We start from the raw sequence: 23,879 nt of genomic DNA, 5'->3' as shown, positions 1-23,879 counted from the left end.
TAACTGGAAGGACAGGCAGATCAGGATAGCTCACTCTTAAAAACAGTAATGTATATACAAAGTTAAATCACCCCTACCAAGCCCTTCATATGTTGCTTGTCTTCTTTTATTGTAAACTCTTTGGGGAAGGGACCAGGGCACAGACCCATCCTGTTAGATATATGGACTGTCCATAAGAAATGCAGAGCACAGGGGGAAGCAGACTGCAAACAGACATGAGGACATAAAAGATGGGTCTATGCTACAAAGTTCTGTCAACAGAAGAGGACTTCTGTTGACAAAACTAGTGAACATCCACACTACAAATGCGTTCTGTGGAGAATCTGTTGACAGAACGCAGTTTTCCTGCCAGAATTCTGCCTTGACCATATGAGGCATGGCACCTCTGTCAGATTGTATCGACAAAAAAATAGTGTAGATGCTCCGCTGAGGCCCTCTGTTGACAGAGAGGGCTTCCTGTTCACCAGATAGCCACGTTTGCAGAGCTTCCAGTTGGCTGTTCTGTCGACAGAGGGCTGGATGGTCTAGCCACTCTCTGTCGACAGAGGGTGTTGACAGGAGGAGCCTGTATTAGGTGTGGACATGTTCTGTGGACAGAGGTTCTGGCGACAGAACTCTGTAGTATAGACATAGCTACAAAGCTTAAGGATTATCTTAGTCAAATGCTAAATACATTGTTTATGTAACACACATAAAAGCACTCACTAAGACATCCTGAGTGCTAGGCTACTACAGGTGTAGCATAGGACTGGCCAACATATCACTGCAGGAGGATGAGGTCTCTGTGGCTGAGCAGAGGTCTAGAAGAGATTGTACCCTTGCCTGCCACTTCAATTTAAAAGGTAAGTTTTCCTCCTGCTTGTGCTCTTTTTATCTAGCTGATGTGAAGGGCGAGAGCTCCTACGCATTTACAAGCAATGCACAAATGCAATGCATATTTTACCTCTGGAAGATCTTCTGATATAGATCTCGGTCTGTCATTTGCTTGTGCTGTCTGAGGAACAGCATTTGAGAGTGGCTGAGACTCCAATTCAGCTACGCTCATTGGACCATGACTAACATCTGCAGCATCTCCAAGAAGTTCTGCTGAGATTATGAAACAAACATACATTAACAGGGAAGAAGAATCCCTGGTAAGTCCAAATAGGATCCACAGTCTCCCATCTACCCTATGTTTATATCTAGGCTCTTCAATGGGACATTGGGACACTCCATAATGAAGTGAATGATTCTCTCCCGACCCACTCATGTTTTCCAACAGACCTCCGATTAAACAAGGCAGTCTCTCTTTTTATTGTTTTTGCACATGCCAACATCAGTGTTCTTTGCACAGCGTTGTGGGGTAGTAAGGTTTTATTAAGTTTTTCAATGAGGGTTTTTTTTTTAAATTAAAATTGGTATTTAGACCACCCCCAGGCTTTCCATCATTATAAAATAATTTTAAAGCTGGCAAAATTTTAGGCTGAAGCTAACTGAAAATACCCTTTTAATTTTCCTTGATGAAAGGAGAACAAAAGAAATCTCAATAGAAGTGAGGGGAAACAGTTTTATGGTCTGTAGATTTCTAACAGGGGTACAACGTCATTGCTTTTGAGCAACTGGCATGCAGTTCATCATGTCATGATGTGCTTAATGAGCTTTATTTTTCCTGATAAAAAGAGAGATCGGAAAGGCTTCTTCATTCAAGTGTTTCATTTTAGTGTGTGAATGAACAGAAACCTATGAACAGGAACTGATAAAAAACGTAATTTGCTATACAATTCATACAGTTTATCACAGTTTACAAAAATATGTTTACAGTGTATGAAAAAACTTTGTAGACCACAGGCATCTCTCCAAAATTAACACACTAATCTAAAACCTAAGGAGTGTAAAATATTGTGCTTGGGCTGAGATTTGTAAGCCATATTTCAGTCTGAGGCAACTTTTCATAGCCAAAAGATTAGGTACTGAATCCAGAGATAGATATTGTTGATAGACCTTTTACTCTGTTATGGAGAGTCAAGTAGGCAAAACTTTCTAAATTCTTGGAACATACCTCAACTTTCTATTATACAAAAAATGTCAAGTCACAAGACTGAAGGCAGATATCTATAATATTTGAATAACAAGGTGACAAAGGATGGGCCAGTGTCTTGGGTGCAAGTCTGGGATTAGACACACATCAGCTCAATTCCCAGCTATGCCACACTTTCTGTATGACCTTGGGAGAGCCACTTTGTCTCTGTTCCTCAGGTCCACATGTTCCAAACATATGAGAATGACAGAACAGCCCCTATCTCACAGGAATGTTTGAGGCGGCAACACATTAAAGACTGTGAGGTGCTTGGGTATTATGATGAGGGGGCTATACAAGAATCAAAGACAGAGGGGGCAAGTAGCACATAAAAGCTTGCATTGCCAGCAGTGTTCCCTCTAATCTTTTCCACCCGTGTGCAGACATGTCCATCCATGTGAGAAATAAAATTTACATGCACCAAGTTCAGGTGCACCACCACTAGAGAGACAAAAAAACCCACAGCTGTGCTCTGCTAATCAGCTGGGCAGCATGAGACTCTCTTTAGAATGGCTCCACTAGCGCACTGCTTCAAGGGGACACTGACTGCGAGTACCAGAGGGGAACAGTGCAGGGATTCTGGGGGTGGGGGGAGATTCCCACCTGCCATGTGCCCCTGCCCCACTCCATTCCCACCTGTACCCTACCCCTCCCACTCTCCACCCCTGCCCCACCCCCTCACCCTGCTCCCCAATTCCAACTGCCTCTTCCCGCTGACGCACTGTGCTGCTTCAGGTGGTACGGACATAGTCTCTCCCCAAGTGACACAGTCCAAGAGTAGCACGAGCTAGAGAGCTTGCGCTGCTCTCCGGCTGTGACCACTCGGTGGAAGAGGCAGGACTGCCCCTGCACTCAATGGGAGCGTTGAGGAGCTGATGAAGGACGGGAACTTATTGTCTCTCCCAGCAGGAAGCATGGGGGAAAGTGCAGCTTAGAAAAACAACCAGTTATTGGAAACAAATATCAGTAACACTTTCCCACCCTTCCAAAGGTTTGAAAATGTTTAAGTTCCTAACATGGGAAAAGGCCATTTTCAACATCTGCCAGGGACAGTATGCAAGACAGTTCTCCCCACTAGGCAGTGGTCAACCCTATTTAACAAAAATGTGCTCAACACAGTTGCAGTTTGTCCACGTTACATTTTCTATCCCACCATGGTCTGCAGTAGTTAACATAGACAAAAGATCACATTCTGGCTTATACCTGTAACCCTGTCACATTCTCCCGGTGATGGTACACGGTGGGGCCTCTGTTCAGTAACCAGGCCAGAAGGCTGGTCCATATAAACTGAATGTCCCATTAGAATACTTTCAGCTGCTATAGTCAGTCTAGGTCTTTGACCTTCACTAAGTTCTCCAACACTATTATCAGAGTCCTAGAGAAAACAGAAAAACATATTTCATTCAAATTATGTCATACTGCTGATAAAATAGTGACAGAGAGATAGTCGGGTTAGTCCGTATTCTATCAAAACAAAAAAGCAGTCGCAGCATTTTAAACACTAACAAAATAATGTATTACGTGATGAGCTTTTGTGGGACAGACGCACTTCTTCAGATCATAGCCATACCAGAACATGATCTGAAGAAGTGGGTCTGTCCCATGAAAGTTCATCACCTAATAAATTATTTTGTTAGTCTTTAAAGTGCTACTGGACTGCTTGTTTATTTTGCTGATAAGAGAGTCTTCAACATGCAAATATATAGCCTTATACTACCTGTGCTATGTAAAGGCAGCCATGGCCTGAAAGACTGACATGCGACCTCTTGACAGAAGTGAGCAATAGATTCTTTCCTTTGTTCTTGGTTTGCCAAAGGAGCTGAGATGTATTGTTTTAAAGAAGAAGATCTCCAAAATTGAATTTGAGGACTAAAAAGGACCTCAAGCGGTCATCTAGTCCAGTCCCCTACACTACTTGCAGAACTAAGTATTATCTGGACCATCCCGGACAGATGCTATCTATCTTGTTCTTAATCTCCAGCGACCAAGATTCCACAAACTCCCTGAGTAATTTCTTCTGCTGCGTAACCACCCTGACAGTAGGAAGATTTTCTTAATGTCCAGCCTAAGCCTCGCTTGCTGTAATTTAACCCCACTGCTTCTAGTCCTATCCTCAGAGATTAAGGAAATAACCCTTTTTCACCTCTTCCTCCCTCCTGCTTGTAACAACCTTTTATGTACTTGAAAATGGTTATGTCCTCTTTCAATCTTATCGTCCCCAAACTAAACAAATCCCATTTTTCTGTCTTCCCCCAGTGGTTATGCTTTCTAGAGATTTAATAATTGTTGTTCTTCTCTGGACTCCAATTTGCCCACACATTTTCTGAAAAGTGGTGTCCACAATGAACACACTACTCCAGATTAGGCCTAATCAGCTTGGAGTAAAGCAAAATAATTACTGCTCATGCCTGCTTACATCATTCCTTACACCACCTCTCAGAATGACATTTGCTTTTTTAGCTGTGACTCGTTATCACCTCCAGATCACTTTCTGCAATATTCCTTCCAAGACAGTTATTTCAAATTTGCAACCACTTCCTCCCCCTTTGTCAAAATCAAATCCAGAACAGTCTCTCCCCTAGTAGTTTTCTCCACCTTCTGAACTAAAAACTTTCTGTAATATGTTCTAAGAACGTGCTGGATCATTTGTGCCCTAGTGCATTATTTATCATGTGCATGTCTATGTTATAACTACCAGAAGCTGTCAAACAATTTGACATTTAGAGTATTTAAAAGATGGCATATCTGTGCTGTTGCAGTATGCCAAATTAAAAGATACATCTTCAGCAAGACTTTGATATAGTCTGAACGTTTCTCCAGGTTCCAAACAAAAAGGTAGTCCAGTAGCACTTTAAAGACTAACAAAATAATTTATTAGATGATGAGCTTTCGTGGGACACACCCACTTCTTCAGATCATAACCGAACCAGAACAGACTCAATAGTTAAGGCACAGAGAACCAAAAATAGTAATCAAGGTTGACAAATCAGAAAAATATTATCAAGGTGAGCAAATCAGAGAGTAGAGGAGCAGAAGGTGAGGGGGGAGGGTCAAGAATTATATTAAGCCAAGTATGCAAAAGAGCCCCTACAGTTAGTTTAGGTCATTATAGGGGCTCTTTTGCATACTTGGCTTAATCTAAATCCTGACACCCCCTCCCCAACACACCTTCTGCCCCTCTACTCTCTGATTTGCTCACCTTGATAATATTTTTCTGATTTGTCAACCTTGATTACTGTTTTTGGTTCCCTGTGCCTTAAATATTGAGTCTGTTCTGGTATGGGTATGACCTGAAGAAGTGGGTCTGTCCCACAATAGCTTATCACCTAATAAATTATTTTGTTAGTCTTTAAAGTGCCACTGGACTGCTTTTTTGTTTTGATAGTATATAGACTAGCACGGCTTTCTCTTTGTTACTATCCAGGTTCCAAGTTTTAACTAAACTGAATGATGACACCTGTTAATTCTCCTCTATGCAATGGGGAACAAATGATGTATTTATGAGATTTGTGTGCATGAAGGACCAGGAAAATTATGATCTTGTGCTAAAGCAGTGTGAGGAATATTTTGTTCCTAGAAGTAACCTCATATACAAGAAGGTATGTTTGTGCTAGCATTGCCAGGATCTCTAGAGGCATTTGTTAGGACATTGTGTTAACAGGTTGAGGACGGAGTGCGGGACACAGAAAAGCAAATTAGAGCTGCATTTGTTATTACCAATGCTGACAAGAAAGCGTTACTATGATTACAGCTGGAGTGAGAGCTGATACTACAGAAAGGTTTTCAAATAGTTTATCTTCTAATCTCTTTAAGCAAACAAAATCAAGATCAGGGACAGTTCAGGCTAAGACAGACAAAAGGAAGTAGAGATGTAAAATCCCATTTACTTAGTTAACTGGTTAAATGCTATGTTTAACTGATTAAATGGGGAGAGGGGTCTGCTGGGGGTGTTATGACCTAGCTAGAATGCTCCTTCCCACAGCCAGCCCTGGAGGGCTGCCACAATCCCTTGCCCACACTGGGTGGGCTGCTGCTCCAGCTCCTTACCAGTTATGATTAGGATTGGGTGCAGCTTACCGGTTAATCATTAACATACCTGGAAGGAAGAAATGGGATATGTTCTAGGAAAAAAATCACAACCCCCCACCCCCACCACAAAATTGGCCCAAGTACAGGTGTTCCATGAATAACATAGTGGTATCCTCTCCAGTTCTGCCCATCTTAATATCCCGTCAAGTGTGGTCAGACATTGCTGGAATAGTTCTAAATGCTCACATACTGGAGACTGGGTTTGTGTGTGTTATGTAGAGGGAAAAAAAAAAGGTTTTATAAATGGAAGAGAACTTTAAATACTGAGAAGCCTAGAGTAGAACCAACAAGAGAATCAGAGTTCTCCATAGAAGAATTTCCTTCTAGGGGGCAAGGGACTGAACAAAACTTAGTTTACTTCATAAACAAAAGAAACTTCAAATGTTTACGCTTTTCGTTATCAGAAAGTATCATTTCAGAATGCCCAATGTTTTTGCTTTAATTCCAAATTGTAGTGAAAAGAAAATAAGATACCTCAGAGTGGTAAATTACTTCTTGTGAAACAACTGGTGCCTGACTTAGGTTAGCATAAAGAGAGAGAACTGGATGTCTGTGGTATCCCCTGTGAGGTTTTCTCATGACCTGTCCTTCACTGGGAGGATCAAAATCCTAAAACAAAAAAAAACAACAAAAAAAAATATGTTTCAGTAACCAGATCATCCTTAGTGTACAGTTAATTGTACGTTATTTTTATAAAGCAGCTCCATCTTACTGTAGTTACCAATATTAAAAGCTTTCATAATAAAAATACCAACATTTCATAAAAGGGAGACTAACAGGACAGCACCCTGTCTTTAGCAAAATAAGGGAAAACAATCAATATACTGAAGAATTTTGATACCTAGGACCTTAACAATCTTAGACAGAAAAGACCTATTAGATCACAAAGTCCTGTGCCCCAGCAAATGCATAATATAGCCAAGATCCAGAATGGTACTGAAACTGTTACTAAAGCTAATGTTAAAATGATGTAATACACAGGCTAAGAAAAGAGTTTCTGTACATCTGGGCATAGTGCTTCAACTATAAAAATACAAAGATCGGTTTAAAAGTCGTACAATACCTAGGGGACACAATCAATAACAGCCAAAATAAGATTAATAAATTTAACAATACAACTTAGATATAAGCCTCCAAATATTTTGACTACACTTGTTCTTAGCCAAAAGGCTAAGAATGTACGACTATATGTTTGGATTTCTGAATTAGGAATCTTAAATAATTTCAAGTTGATAAACATGCACATGAAAATACTTCTGCTTTTGTCTGTTTACCCAGCGCTTCAGAGGAAGACTGTTTCCACACAAACTCTTCATTCCCAGTGGAGCAGAGTGCATGTGAGTAATAGAATTTACAGTGAATGTTTACTAAACACTCTCTTGCAGGCAGGTGACTGGATATTTAGCCAGCTGTATGAAACAGGCAAGGCTAAATATGCCCATGTTGCCTTTACGACAGGGAACCTGGGGTGGTGGAATGCTAACGGAGGAAGGTCACACAGCCAGCCAGAAACAGATACCCCTTTTCACTGAAATAGCCATCCTGCTAGTAATCTGTTTTTTGCCCAGGATATGTTTGCCATTAAAGGGGTGAGGCCTCACACATCAATGTGTACTTGCTTCCACTAGCATAAAGATTATTTTGTTTTAGCTTGAATGTAATAGAACTACAGTGCACATTACTATTCTGTATTCCAGAATCTTCCTTCTAAAAGCCAGCACAGTCATAAAGGGAAAATCTTAGGGTTTTCTGGCAGAAAAAAATTTATTTAAAAAATTTTCACCTTTTGGGCTTGGAGAACATACAAGCCAATGCACTAAGGCAAGGGACAGTCAAAGGGGTTTAGCTGAGGTTGGACTGTCATCTAAAACAGCTTAAAACTTCACTAATTCATGTAAGAATTTAAACCTACAAGAAATTAAAAGGTGTCTCAAAACTGAAGCAGACTTGCACCCAAGCAGTTTTGCATGTACCCAATACTCTAGACAGTTTAGCTTTCAGAGGCCTCAAATTCCACCCCTGGCCCCCAAATATAAGGTTCTAAACATGCCATGAAATGCACTCTTTGGACATTCACAATATGAGATCTACTGGAGCGGGGGTGGCCAACTTGTCTCTCTTGAGCTGCATGCGGCTCTTTGCTCAATGAAGTGAGGTTCCTACTAGGAGCCGTGCGCCTGGACTGCTCACCATCGCTCTGTGCAGGTGCCCCAGTGCCTAGAGGGAGAAGCGTGTGGTTGTGGCAGCAACTCCAGTGAGACCCAGGCATTGGGTTAACAAGGTGGGGAGTGGGGAGGGAGAGGGAGAGGATATTGGGTTATAGCAAGGAGCTGGGGGTGCCTGACTATGGGGGAGTGGTGGGGGTTTAGATTAGACTCGGGGGCTGGGGCTGCCTGGCTCTGGGGGTGAGGGAGGGCATTAAGCCATATAGCATATGTTTTTATATCTATCTAGATAAAAGTAAATAAATATATAGCTATATAAAATGAATATATAATACGTGGCTCTTTTCTCAATCCACAGCCATTTTGGCTCTTAGTCTCTAACTGGTTGGCTGCGCCTGGAGTACACATATGTTCTTCGCACTTGATTTGCTTCTTACTACTGAAAGACTTATGTTATAGCACAAAACAACTTTGAAGTTTCTTTAGTTTCAGACATACAGGGTATGAGCGTATGCATTATTTTACTCAAATGGACACTTAAAAAAACAGGACTCAAATGCTGCTGCTGTGGAACCAATCTTGGGAGTGCATCACTTAACGATGCAAATCCTAGAAACATCCAAAGAAAAGACCTCATAGGGGAATGCATATGCTCCCTTATGAATAGGAACATTTAGTCAAAAAGGAAAATTTCAAACAGCTTTAGTGTGTGGCCTTAATATTTGAACCTTTTTCTTCTAGTCAAGCAAGCAGTCTAGGGTGGGAAGACTTCAATCCCATGGGTGAAAAACGGTACCTAGTTTTCACTACCAAATTAAAGAATTTGTCTCTCTTTATCATGCACCCTGCCTTCCCACTACCCGCACTCCCATCCAATTAAAAACTATATAATAAGTATGAACAGATTCAGAATACAGAGCACAGAATGGAGCCTAGAGGAGGGAACTGAGCTCAGAGTACACACAGAAAGCTCTCCAGAAGTCATTTTTTCTAAATGCTTTTGGGACTTGTGCTCAGATGTATTAAAAAAGTACTTTGTTCTGTCTCCTTTTTAAAACAAGAGCATATTAAACGACTGGGGTGAGCTCTAACAAACTATGAACTGTGCCAGAAAATTCACTTCTAAATGTGTTTCTACTCAGAAAAGATAAAGGCAAGTTCTTCCATTGTTTAAGTGCTGGCACTCTTTTTAAATAAATATTTTATTAGCATCAAAAGTGACTAATATGAACTATTTTCATTTCAGTAAGTTACATACCATGAGAAGTATGTGACATGGAATAATAATGCTCTGCCATTTTGCTCAACATATGATTTAAGCGAGAAAAAATGAAATGTGGTTGAATATTGTGTTTCATATACAGCTGGTAGATGACCAGTAAGCATGTATTTCAGATTAGCTGGAATGTCTGAATATTTCCACTTTTAATTCAACTTTGAAAATCTCCCAACTAAAACAGTAGAAAAAAACAGGTATCATAGAAGGGACCCTCCAAACTATAGTAGATGTTACTCATGAATAATTACCTTATGAATTAATTTATATGAACTGTATATTTTCTCTTTGGACGTTTGAATTAGCTTCAAAATTTTATATCTCAGTCTACTTCTTGGTGTACATGAAGTTTAAGTAAGTGGAAAATCATCTTATCTAACAGCAAAGAAACCATGCTGAATTCAATTTCCTACTGAACTACTTCCTCACCATTTCATTTGCATCATGTAGCGTGCTTGTTAAACTTTCATTCAGGTTTGGAAGAGACAGTCCTCCTTCTGCTAATGCTGAAAACAAAAATTGGAGTATTTTAAGTAACAAGCAGAAAGTCCATTTTTATGACAGCACATCGTATTTTTTCATGTTTGCAACACAATCTTTAATAAGATTACAAAAGTCTATCCATCAGTGACATCTCTCTCATATGGACATATTTTTAGTCAATAACAAAAACAAAACTGACACCTGGAAGTATTAAAAAAATGGGTCTTCATTACAATTTGTTACTGGCATTTGTTTGAGAGAGAATAAATCAGTATTTCAAAAATGCAAGTAGGTAGCCACTGGGGCTTTTCATGCAGTCAGAGCTTCCTGTGTGGTGAATAAGGCCTGGTCTACACTAGGAGAAAAAGTGGAATTTAAGACTCTATAGTTGATTTTTAAAACTCTCCATCTACACCCCAGCACACGGTAAGGCGATTCTAAGTGGCTGTACTGCCGACTTCTGCACTGTTGACTTCACAAAAAGTTACTCAAAAAATTTAATTTGCAACGTTGCGCTGAAATGGTGTAGATTAACCAGGATTAAAATCAATTTTATTAGCCCCAGAAACTGTCCCATTATGCCCCTCAAGGTGTCCTTTGAGATCAACACTCCAGGGCTACGTCTACACGTGCAGCCAACATCGAAATAGTCTATTTCGATGAATAACGTCTACACGTCCTCCAGGGCCGGCAACGTCGATGTTCAACTTCGACGTTGCTCAGCCCAACATCGAAATAGGCGCAGCGAGGGAACGTCTACACGTCAAAGTAGCACACATCGAAATAGGGATGCCAGGCACAGCTGCAGACAGGGTCACAGGGCGGACTCAACAGCCAGCCACTCCCTTAAAGGGCCCCTCCCAGACACAGTTGCACTAAACAACACAAGATACACAGAGCTGACAACTGGTTGCAGACCCTGTGCCTGCAGCATAGATCCCCAGCTGCTGCAGAAGCAGCCAGAAGCCCTGGGCTAAGGGCTGCTGCCCACGGTGACCATAGAGCCCCGCAGGGGCTGGAGAGAGAGCGCATCTCTCAACCCCCCAGCTGATGGCCGCCATGGAGGACCCAGCAATTTCGACGTTGCGGGATGTCTACACGGTCCCTACTTCGATGTTGAACGTCAAATTAGGGCGCTATTCCTATCTCCTCATGAGGTTCGCGACTTCGACGTCTCGCCGCCTAACGTCGAAGTTGGTGCCGCTACTTCGAAGTAGCATGCACGTGTAGACGCAGCTCAGGTGAGCAGAAAGTAGCAAACAGGAAGCCCGGCATTTTGAATTCATTTCTTTATGATTATCGTGGCAATCACGTGTAGGTACTTTACAGATCTCTAGCACAGAGCCATCAGGAGAACCAGGGACCCATTTAGTGTTGCAAGCTAGCCCCCACCCTAACACAGAATGTGACAGCTTGGCTGTGGAGGTCATGCTTGTATCAGAGGCCAAGAAACTGCTTTTCTGTGGGTCACATTTAATAGAATCAGAGTTGGAATGGAACTCAGGAGGTAATTGAGTCCAGCCCCCTACTTCAAGCACGATCAACCCCAACTAAGTCATCCCAGCCAGGACTTTGTCAACCCAGGACTTAAAAATTTCTAGGGATGGAGATTCCACCACCTCTCTTGGCAACACATGCCAGTGCTTCACCATCCTCCTGGTGTTGCAGTTTTTCCTAATATCCAACCTACTACTCTCCTTCTGCAACTTCAGAGCATTTCTCCTTGTTCTGCCATCTGTTGCCACTCAGAACAATTTCTCTCCATCCTCTTTAAAGCTCCCCTTCAGGAAGTTGAGGGCTGCTATTAAATCACCCCTCAGTCTTCTTTTCTGCATACTAAATAAGCTCAAATCCCTCAGCCCTTCCTCATAGGTCATGTGCTCCAGACCCTTAATCATTTTCATTGTCCTCCACTAAACCTGCTCCAGTGCATCCACATTCTTTCTATACTAGAGGGCCCAAAACTGGACACAATACTCCAGATGTGCCCTCACCAGTGCCAAATAGAAGGGAACAACTTTCTAGATCTGCTCAAAATGCTCCTCCTAATGCACCCCAATATGCTGTTAGCCTTCCTGGCTACAAGGGCACACTGATGACTCATATCCAGCCTTTCATCCACCATAATTCCAAGTATCGGAGGGGTAGCCGTGTTAGTCTGGATCTGGAACAGCAATGAAGGGTCCTGTGGCACCTTACAGACGAACAGAAAAGTTTTGAGCATGAGCTTTCGTAAGCACAGACTCACTTCATCAGATGCTGGTCCTGGAAATCCCAAAACTGGAAATTTCCAAGACCAGCATCTGATGAAGTGAGTCTGTGCTCATGAAAGCTCATGCTCAAAACTTTTCTGTTAGTCTATAAGGTGCCACAGGACCCTTCGTTGCTGTTACATAATCCCAGGGTCTCTTTCCATTGTACTGCTGCTTCACCAGTCAATCCCCAGCCTATAACAATGCTTATAGACAGCAGCATGTCCTGGCCTGTGCGCAATGAAGGCTCCAAAGGCAAGACAGATTTGGGAGCTGGCTGTCACTAGGGGAAGTCTTCCCCCATCGCAAAGATTTTCATGGGGTTGATTGTTGACGCTGGGGGAAGACTCTCTCTGCAGCAAAGATTTTTGGGGGCTGGATGGCTGTTGCCAGGAAGCTCTAGAGGCTGGTTCTTGCACCATGCTAACAGGAACCTTACAAACCCCTGGCTCCTTCTGGCTCCATAGGATCGGGAAGCCAGCCCTGGCTAATGTGGAACTGTGGGCTGTCCACCCAAGAGCCTAGCACCTACACCATGCTAACGGAGCCTCACAACCTCCTAGTTCCCCTGGTTCCATAGGATTGGGGGGGGGATTGGCCCTGGCCACAGCTGAATTGTGGGCTGGTGCCCCCACCCCACCTTCCCAAAGCATGCAGCTCAGGGGAGCCGCACAGTCTGTGCAGTGTCCTGTATGCTGCACAAATGCTCAGAGATAATTTTAGCCTGAGCACCTTTGCCAGTCCACTTGGCTGCCGTACACATTGGTGTTCTTTCCCCAGGGGACCAGTCAGGTTCCTGTTAGCATGGCATAGTCAGAACAGGGAAAGGCATCATTGCTATTCACAAGAATATTCCTTGAGCGGGGGAACGTAGGTGCAGAGCCATACTGAACTCCAGAAAATTTATAGATGTTCTTTGCCCAAGGAACCAGTGAAGTTCCTGTTAGCGTGACAGTCAGAACAGGGAAATTTCATAGATTACTGTAGCCTGAGCACCTTTGCCAATCTGCTTGGTTGCTGTGCATATTTCTCCAGGTGTTCCTTCCTCAGGGGACCTCTGATTTTCTACAGGGGAAGACAGGCTAACTACTAGAAAGTTAGGCACTCTGTCTTTCCTTCTCTTCTTCTTCTGAGTGATGCTAACCACTGGACACCAGTGCTCTCTGGGACCACCCACTTTTCCTTATTCCCTTCTGAAAATTGGCCATTTGGCTTCAAAGGGAGGAGAATGAGGGCAATGCACTCTGGGAAGATGAAAGTGGGTGCTATCATGGCACATTTGATTAAAAAGGCCACGATTCAGATGACTGAAACAGTATCTCATTGAGGAAAGAGACTTCTGAAAAATGCCCATTTGTTCTGAGGGCAATCAAGCGTGGGATGATGATGACATCACACTCCCACATCCACTTGTGAGGATTTTTTTCCCCCATCATGCATCAGCGAAAAAGCCCAGAATGTAACAGGGCTCAGAGAACAGTGGGATAGGTTCCCACAATACACTGCTGTATCAGCTGAGCTTTGGCAATTACTGGGGACGTACTAAGTTGACTTTGTGGGCAGATGCGAGCACAACTTCAACTTCATAAAATCCAGCATTAGAAATTTAACTTTGCTAAATTCAAGCTCATTTCGTTGTATACACGTGCCCTAAGGAGGAAAAGCAGTGTTAACAAACTTACAAAAACTGCTAGCAAGTCTCTTACAGTAAAAAAGCAGAAGGAACAACAAAAAAAAAGACTAAAACATGGAAAGCACACTGTTTCTATTCAGTTTGGGTCCAAAAAATAGAAGCTATTATGCATTTTTATTGTTGAGTTTGCAATAAAAGTCTACATAAATAAATTATAATGATTTGGACAAATATATGAGCATATTTATTTGTTTTTCCTACAGTTAAGCATTTTAGGAAAAATTGCCACAGCAGCCACCCCCATGGATTGGTGGCCACACTCTGAGGACACCCAAAGATTTCTTGTAAGACCCCTTGGAATAAACTGAAAAAATACTTATGTCAGTGAGCATTAGTTATTTTCTTTCGTTTGTAAGAAAGCAATTTGTAAGGAATCAAATACTTCACGCTGAGAGATGAAAAAAAATTATGAAGTATCTTAGATGTGCCCAGAAAGTCGAACAGAAAGTTAAGGAGTACAGTAAACTCTTTCATATTCAGCGTTCTATCACCCGGAACTCTAAAATAACCAGCACTTTAACCATAAGTAAATTTTAGTTATTTGTTCCATAAGTACAGTACAGTGAAAGTGAGTACAAATAAACATAGCTAATACAGTGTGGCTGGGTCTACATTACAGAGCTTTGTCGAAAGAAGGGGACTTCTGTCGACATAACTCATGGATCGTCTACACATTTAATCTGTTGACAAAGTCTCAACAGAACTCTGCATTTTCCTGGACAGTATTATCCCTCAAAAATCGGAGGCACAACAATCTCTGGATAGAGTGCTGTCGACAAAAGTGCAGTGTAGACACTTCCGTCGACAGAGAGGGCTTCCGGTTGCCTGGAAACCCTCCTTGCAGAGCTGCCATTCCGCTTTCTGGCACCAGAGGGCAGTGCAGTCTGGCAGTTCTCTGTTGACAAAGCAACTTGTATGTAGATGCAATCTGTTGACGGAGGTTCTGTCAAGTTTACCCTGTTGAGAGTAATTTGTGTAGACAGATGCTTCTAGTGTAGACATAGCCTATCAGTTTACAATCAAAACAAAAAAGCAGTCAAGTAGCACTTTAAAGACTACCAAAATAATTTATTAGGTGAGCTTTCATGAGACAGACATGGCTCCCTCTCTGTTACTATATAAGTTTACAGTGTACTGTTGATAAAGTACTCTACATACATTTTTATTTGTTTCTTAATATCTAATCGGATTGTCTTTATTGTTACACATTGCTAGGTATACCTCCCTCTTATCCAGAATATCTGAATATCTGGTAACTTCCCTGTCCCAGGGCTGTGGGATGTGAAAGAGTTTATTGTATAGACGCAATACATGATCACACATAGGCTTATTAGGAAAAAAAAATGAAACTGAATGCTTTTATATTAAACTGCAAGGGTAACTCTCACAAGAATAGCAAAGAAAACCATGGTTAAGCCACACCTAAATTAAACAGATTTTTGTAAGTAAAATTACCTCTTGCTGCCACCAACTGCCCATAGCTAAATAAGACCTCGCCTTCTGAGATAGGCCTGTCTGCAGTTTCTGTTTGTGTGACAGTTAAGCTGCTCTCATGTGATGATGGGCCAGAACTGGGAGTATTCACAGGAGATGGAACCCTTGGTTCACAAATAAGTGACTTGATTGGTTCAGGAGAAACTGGTGAAATCAACATCTCTGGTTCTTCATCTTTAGCCACCGACATTACACTAAAAATGTAAGAAAATATATTGGTAATGCAGCAAAATGCATTGCACTTTATCCTAAATTCAATACGCTGAAGAAATTCTAATTTACAAAGCTTTTATAAAAAGTAGGAGCCCAGTATTGTATGGACTGACCTGAATAAAACCTGTTAAAATAACCTTGACAGTAACATGTAACTAAAAATTCACTTATTGTGTTTTGTCATAAAAAGTTACTTTCAATAAGGTAGCAGCAAAAATAGTTTCCCATTTGGAAGAACAAGAATAAAAAAGCAGAGGAAAATCTATTACTGGCAATTGTGACAACAATGAGCTAAATATATTGCCAAATATGATTACAAACAACTATTGATGAAATATGGAGGAGGGCTTCACTTAAAAGTAAAATTACTTGGAAGAGAAATTAATAAAATATATAGATCATAGAAACTCACATAGCCCTTGGATAGAGAGTTTCTTCATTCAAAGGACTGAGCTTCTCCTCATCCAGAGGAAGTTCTGCATCACCCCATGGATTTGGAGGCTTTGGGCTTCCCATTTGTGTAGCATCAGAACCATGTTCTGATACAGGAGGAGTTGGAGTAGTTACTCTAGGAGGTGTATCAACTGGGGTAGCAGCAGGCGTGCCAATAGGACTAGCAGCAGCTGGAATTTCAAGTCCTGCACATATGAAATTAATTATAATATTGAGACTGTCCAGTCAAGCAGCAAGTAATCCTCAGGCATGGTTATGTTATTAGTTTTATGAAATTTTCATATTTACCTTTAAACACTATAATAGTTGTGGGAACTAAACTGATTTCGTAAACTATTAGCATTTAGCAAGATCTGACAAACGCCGATATCTCCCCTTGACTTGAACAGGATTTGTGGGAGCTCAGCACTCATTCTGGGTGCTTAAACATGAATTTATTCATATTAGGCATAGCTGAAGGTGGTCAGCTATTTCTCGGACATGGTGAGAGGAAAAGGGATGAAACCTAGAGACAATGCCAATGCAATCTGTCTAGTAATGCTTGATGATGGAAGACAAAAAAATATATATGTATTTTAAGTAAATTAGCTCACATTATTATTCTCAGACATTAGCTTTGGAGGAGAAAATATTCCATGCCATAAACTGAGGGCAAAAAGATGTCAGTTCACTTGCTCCATCTGAAGTTGGAAGACCACGTTCATTACCTTTTTCTGTCATTTGTTCTTGTTCACAAACATCTCCACTGATGTCTGTCACAGATGGAGAAGAAACTGGAGTTTTTACTGAAGGCAGTTCTTTTTCAGGAGGTGGTGTGTGGGGTGGGGTGGCCAATGGAGTAGAAACTACAGACTCCTAAAAAAATTAAAAAAGAAAAAAAGACAGATGCCTGAAAGTGCAATAAAAATGAGTGGTTTTTGCCTTTATATGCAAACTCCTTGAACTGTTTAAAAAAACAAGGGCACTTGAGAACCCTTATCTGAAGATAACTTGATTAGTCTTCACAATAATCAGAACCCTCAAATCCTGGATCAAGATACAACAACAAGATGCCCTCATTCTGTGTGATCAAATATTTTATTCTGCAGTCTGTTTCAATTAGTTACACCCTTCTCCAATGAAGAAGCCGCCAGATTTGTCTCTGCCAATAAATTACTAGGCTTGCCGTGCAACCTTGTCTCTTCTAAGTTTGTTCAGAACAGCTGCTACCAGAGGATCTTTCAAAAGAGCACAACTGAATTTCTACACCTCCTAAACAAGGAAAGCTTCGTCCTTTACCCACTCATCCAGAGAACGGTCACGGAGGATGATAACCGTAGGATAAGCTTCCCTGCAAACCTGCTGAGGGTGCAGTCCATTCCTTCATCCAGGTCATTAGTAAACATGTGGAACAACACTTGCCCCAGATCAACCCGTGGGGCACTCTGCTTAATACTGACCACCAGCCAGACACTGAGACATAGATCACTACCCGTTGAGCCCAATGATCCAGCCAGCTTTCTACCCACCTTACAGTCCATTTATACAACCCACACTACTTTAACACTTTGGCAAGAATACTGTGGGAGACTGTATCAAAATCTTTGTTCAAGTCAAAGTATACCACAGCTACCACCTTCCCCATATCCACAGAGCCAATTACCTCATCAAATAGGTTTGATAACAGTCAATGGTCATTTGATTATTAAAGGAAGAAGAAATATTTTCTGTCTAAGGGTAAATGTAGCTGTCCAAAAATTTGCTGAAAACTAATGCAATTCAAAACATAAGCAAGGAGGATCAACTTAACAGCGAGGGGAAAATAAATTAGCTAAGTTCCTTTGGCAATGTAGTCAGGTTCTGAATCTCATGTCTCAGGATTAAACCCAACAGTGATGATGCAGTAAGACTACTTATTTTTACAGGTAATGCCTTTTGTTGCACAGTGTCAAATACAACAAGAGACTTGAGCTGAAATATCTACCAGTCTTGCAGACTTGCACTGGAAACAGGTATTATAGCTATTATCCAACCACATAAAATCCCGTACAGGTTGAACTTCTCTAGTTCGGCATGCTCAGGACCTGACCTGTCCCAAATTAGAGAATTTGCCAGATGAAAGAAGATCAATATTGTCTAGCAGCATTACCCACACCTCACTGCTTACTTGGCTCTTAGAAGACATTTAGGGGTAAATTAGAGCTAAACAACAGGACAGAATACTGAGGGGGGGCTGTCCAAAAACTTTATGGGACCATGGGAAATTTGGCCACACACATAATAAGTGGTCATCCAGCTATCTAAAATCATGCTGGATTATGGATGTTGCCAGACAAGAGTGCACCACACTACAGAGGGTCAGCCTCTTTCAAAGACCAATTTTATGTGCAGATCATTTTACAAATAAACGTAGCAAAATAACTCACATTTTGAAAAGTGAGGGTGGTTTAAATCTTGTCATTTACTGGGACATATTGACATGTACTATACGCAAGCAGCTACTACATGCTTGTTCTGTTTCACAATCACTTTTCAATGTCTTCAGATTGTATGCAACCAAAATCCAAAAGACTACAAAATTAAATCCTAAAACCCTGACAATTACAACTGGAAATAATAAAATTCATTCTTACTGGCAAAACTGTTGTACTTTGAAGAACATTTTCACCTGGACCTGCTTTCTGAGCTTCCCTGTCACCCAGCATGATGGCAACAGCCTCAGTCAGAGCTTCATTCACAAAGTGACTAATCATTTCTGAATTTACTGGCACACCAGCACTAACAAAGAGCTGAAATCCTCCACCACCTGCTGCCTCAACTAAAAAGAAAACACAGAAAACCCAAATTCAATTTCTACTTCTTGATATGGAATACATTACATTGCAGATATAACAACAACAACATGCTTAGCGATTTGCATCTTCAACCTTTATATACATTAATAAGCTCCCAAGCACTCCTGTGAGGAAGTATTATTCTTATTTTACAGATGGGGAAATTGAGGCAGGTGACTTGTCCAATGCCACAGAGAACATCAGTATAAGGGCTGAGTCCCCATGTCTCTTTCTCATGTATGCTTGTTAGGTAGGTATTAATCTGATATGCCACTCTTCACAAGAGAATTGAAGACAGTCACCCTTGCACAGCTGCACTTTGATTTGCATGCAAGGAAATCTACCAGAATTTAGTTCACAAGGCTGATCCATTCGCGGAATGTTTTTTATCAATTACCATGGGCAATTTATGGGTACGATGACTGGTTACTACTTTCTTTACCTCTGTGTGTCCAAAAACACACACCTTTTCTGTGCCTTAGTTTAACACTTCTTCCAGCAAGGCTTCACCAGTTAAGACGCAATAACCAAACTGTTAAAATATCTTTTAGCCCAAATGTGAGATGTACAGCCTTGGTTCCATCTGCCTTCAGGCTGGAAAATGACTGAAAAGAAGAACAATTCCTACTTACCAATGTCAGAGGTTACAGCCGCACTCTCTTCACTGTCTGATGCACTTACATTGGGCACAGTTTCCTTCTGGATGGGGTACATCCCACTAATAACTCGTGCCATTACTTCTTGTTCCACCCTGAAAAACAAAACTTGAGAGTGTTTCTACCAGCAAGCTTGAAGACAGCTACATTTATGTAACACAATACTCTCAATATACGCTGAAAGCCTTTAAGACGATGGGAATTAGTTAAAAAGAACTGAATCCACATGTGTAGATTACGTACTTCTTCCTAACATGTTTACACCTGCTATTTTATTACCTTCAACTTGACAGGAAACTCACCAGCTAATCAGCCTATTTTCTAAAGTTTCCCTCCTCTCAATGATTTCCTCCAGAGTATCAGCTGGCTGTTGAGAAGCAGGAGCAGCTGGGGGAAATGGAGGACCATTGTATTTTGGAGAAACCACCTCAGTCTGTCTATTAAACTCCAGGAATGGTTCAGATAGTTCTGGGATTTCATCCTCCTCCGCCACTTGATCCTAGTTACAATAAAAGCAAAAAGACAACCTTCAGTATTTTGCTTTAGCAAATAGTTACGATTATGTTATACCATACTATGCACATTTCCCTTTTAACATTTTGTAGTTAACATACAATATTTCAAGTCTACCAATCCATAAAGCTGTACAATTATAGCCCCCAGGCACATGGTGTAAATTCCAGAGGTTGAAGCTTTTAAGAATGAGCCCCAGAATACGTGAAGCAGAGAAAACAAGTTTCCTGTGGGGAAGAAGCTTTCACCCCATGCATGGTAGGGCATGCTGCTGTCTGCAAGCATGTTCGCACTGCCCTGCCACTACATGGTGTGGTGGGGCGGGAGCTAGCATGCCAGCCACAAGCTGCCTAGAGTTGTGGGGGGTGCCCCATATATTATATATGCAGCACAGAAAAGAAGTTTCTCAGCCTCTCCTGCTAAATCCTGTGCAGGGAAAAAGCCTTCACCCCAAGCAGGGCAGCACGTGCCACTGTCTCCAAGCATGGTCCCCACAGACCAGCTGCTGCGTGTTGAAGTGGAGGCTAGCCACATGGTGGCAGGGAGGTGGCTAGCCCAACAGCCACATGGTGCCTTGGGGGTGGGGGGGCTGCCCTGTACAAATGTGAAGCAGAGAAAACTAGGTGAACAGCTGCGTGCTCTCAGAACACATTGGGTAACAAGGTCCATAATGTGGACAACTCAATTTCTTTTGTCAGGGAAAGAGACTTCTGAAAAATGGCCATTTGTTTTCAATGGGAGGGGAATGAGGGTAACGCAGTCTGGGAAGATGACATCACACACCCACAGCCATCTTGTGTGGCATTATTTTCCCCATAACACACCAGCAAAAAACCCCAGAATGTCATGGTGCTGAGAGAACTATGAGATAGGTTCCCACAAAGCACTGCTGCAACAGTCAAACTTTAGCGATTTAATGGGGATGCACTAAGTCAACTTTCTTGGTTGGTGTGGACACAACTTTGACTTCATAAAATCCAGTGTTACCTAGTCGACTTTAATTAATTCAATTTTATTTCATGGTGTAGACATAGCCTAAGTAATTCTTTATCTTACTCATGTTACCAAAAGAAGTCCTAGAATTGTGTTCTGTTCTGTTAAACTTATGCTTTCTGATGTTTATCAAAATGCATGAAAGAGTAACAAAGATTTGAATGAATTAGTATTGTCCTCAATTTAAGTGTCCCTGCTGCCTGTCCCAAAACTCCCCTTCTGAGAACCTTCTGGGTTCTCTCTCCTGTGGTAACCTGAATTGGAACAACAACCTAAATATTTTCAGGTCAGATGTGGCCAGTGGTGAGCCATAATCTCCAGCCCACCAAGGGCAAGTCCACACTAGAGCAGAAAGTTTAATTAAGGTACGCAATTCCAAGTACATTAGTTACACAGCTGGAGTCAACATACCTTAATTTGAGCCTCTGCGCTGTCTCACTGATTGGCATCAACACAAGTGCCTTATAAGTTTGATTTGGCACCATATCATCTTAAAATTACTCTGGATGACTTGTGAGAGTTGATAAGCAATTTGTTCTATTGGGATACATGCATTCACAGCCATAATTCATTCTCATATGCTGCATCTACTCTACCGTAATCCTTTGAAAGAAGTCCTTCCAGAAGAAATCTTCTGAAAAAACTTCTTTCAAAAGATCGCATACACGCGCAAAAAAGCGGATTGAAAGATCAGTCAGCTCTTTCTATAGAAAGAGTCCACACAACCCTTTCTCTTTCAAAAGAATGGGCCACAGATAGAAAAATCCTGAACTATGAGGACAGCTCTTTCCAATGAAGGGTGTGCAGAGCATCTACGTATGCTTTTTATGAAAGAATCTTTCAGAAAAAACACCCTTCCTCATAAGGGAGAGGAAAAGGGCCGCCAGAAAATGGACCGCGTTCTTTCAATTTCAGATCGAAAGAGCCCATTGGGTGTAGGTTCTCTGTGGGTTTTTCTGAAAAAGGCCAAGTTTTTCTGAAAAAATTGCTGGTGTAGACACAGCCATAGTGAATGTACAAAATTCCTCTGTTCAGCGTTTCATTATGTATGCTCTTTCTACTGACTACACTCTCATTAATTTTCTTTGATGTCTCCCATTTAATATAATCTTTTTTACAGAGTTTAAAATTCAGACATCTGCATTAAATAAATTAAGTATATGCAATAAATCTAGCACGTAATTAATAGCTTCTGGCTAAAACTTCAGCAGTTTTGTTCCTTTTTTTAAGATTTCATTAGTGTATCAATCTAAACAAAGGATAATATATTATATTAACTTTTGGATAACACATACTCTTCAGCATCCTGGTGAGTACAGTTATTCAGAAAAACATTAGATAGAACCATTTTTCATTGCAAAAATGCAGTTCCATCTAAACCAAAATGCTTTGCAAAATCTTGTTAATTTTGCCAACATTTCATTTACAGAAAAAATGAGGGAAATGTTCTAACAATGGTAAAATGTCCTGTTTTCTCCAACTTGCTGTTGGTTCCAAAGTTGCATATAAACGCTTAGAATATGATTAGTAAAAACAGCTTCAATGCCAACTAGTAATCTAGGTACAGTAGATTAACTGGCCCACATGCTGTAAGTAGGAAAATTTTATTTTTTCCTTTGGCTAATTAGCCATTCAAAGAAAAGCAAAACTCTGGATGCTGCTACTACTGAAAAGGTATTATCAGTAAGAAATTTACTATTCTATAGACTTTTGCCTCTCACAGCACAGTTACCCGTGGGAAGGAGCAAGCAGAGAAAATTAGGGAGAGAGAAAAATTAAAATAAGCGAAGAGAGGAATTTTCCCATTGCTAAAAGGCAAAACAACTCCTGCATCAATGCATACAGCACCCTCCTGTTGAAGGATGTTTCTGCAGAGGGCAGAAAGTCCATCTTATAATACATAATAATAGAAGGATTAATAAAGGATGATGATGCTGCCCTGCAGATCTCCTCACAGGAAGAATGGGCAGAAAGCTCCTGAAGTCACCACAAGTCTTGTGAAGCATACTTTGAACAAAACAAGTTCAGCCTGATGCCTTGGTACATACAATACATAATCTAGCCAGATATTGTTTGGATAGCTGTAACTTTTGGCACTTTGGATGAAAGGAGAGGAACAAGGAAGCCAAATCTTCTTGTTGAACTAGTGCACTCAATATATATCTTTAATACTCCAAAAGCACCCACATTATGCCACAGTTCTTCTGCAGAATCCTGTGGCTTTGGATGGAATGAAGGAGGATTACCCTCTTATGTGGCCTGAAAAGATGAGTTCGCTTTTGATAAAGATTATGAGGGCCTTCATTATGGATGACTTTCTCATTATGGATGACTCAATGAGATTTATACATGAATCTACCAGAACCTGTTTCTTGGTTACTACCATGACTTGTAGGTGAGTCTTGAAGTTGGAAGCTTTATCCATCTTCTGACAAAAGATTCATGTTAATGATTTAAAAAGGTGCTTTCAGCACCAATGGTAAGTCTCATTTGAGAAAGACTAGTCTGAATGCATGTTTAACCAGTCTGATTCCTCTGAAAAATCTGGGAATTTGGATTCTCTTCTAAAGATGCCAAGAAAATGGTTAGTTCTGGTGAACATCTGGCTCTGTGTTGAAATCTTGAACTGGCCCTCAAAACTACATAAAGAAATAGTTCATAAGTTTTAGAATTGGGATTGATGCTGGGCTGCCGAATATAAGTGTCCACATGGATGGGATGGTTATGCTG

At 41.2% G+C, this 23,879-nt stretch overlaps 1 protein-coding gene across 1 annotated transcript in view; it reads right to left on the bottom strand.

Moving 5' to 3' along the window:
• Positions 1–23,879, bottom strand: part of KIAA0586 (KIAA0586 ortholog) — a 103,624-nt gene that overhangs the window by 34,831 nt on the left and 44,914 nt on the right. Inside the window, exons 21-30 of the mRNA XM_074996289.1 lie at positions 19,946–20,142; positions 19,620–19,738; positions 18,787–18,971; positions 16,882–17,029; positions 16,134–16,359; positions 15,470–15,702; positions 10,016–10,092; positions 6,620–6,754; positions 3,260–3,431; positions 944–1,086 (exon numbers count right to left, since the gene is read on the bottom strand). Of these exons, the coding sequence (XP_074852390.1) occupies positions 944–1,086; positions 3,260–3,431; positions 6,620–6,754; positions 10,016–10,092; positions 15,470–15,702; positions 16,134–16,359; positions 16,882–17,029; positions 18,787–18,971; positions 19,620–19,738; positions 19,946–20,142 (1,635 nt within the window). The remainder of the gene's footprint in view (positions 1–943; positions 1,087–3,259; positions 3,432–6,619; positions 6,755–10,015; positions 10,093–15,469; positions 15,703–16,133; positions 16,360–16,881; positions 17,030–18,786; positions 18,972–19,619; positions 19,739–19,945; positions 20,143–23,879) is intronic.

Source organism: Carettochelys insculpta, chromosome 6 (genome assembly GCF_033958435.1).
Source record: "Carettochelys insculpta isolate YL-2023 chromosome 6, ASM3395843v1, whole genome shotgun sequence".
NCBI lineage: Eukaryota > Metazoa > Chordata > Testudines > Carettochelyidae > Carettochelys > Carettochelys insculpta.
Note: the sequence above shows the minus strand (reverse complement) of the source record. Positions and strands in the feature narration are given on the sequence as shown.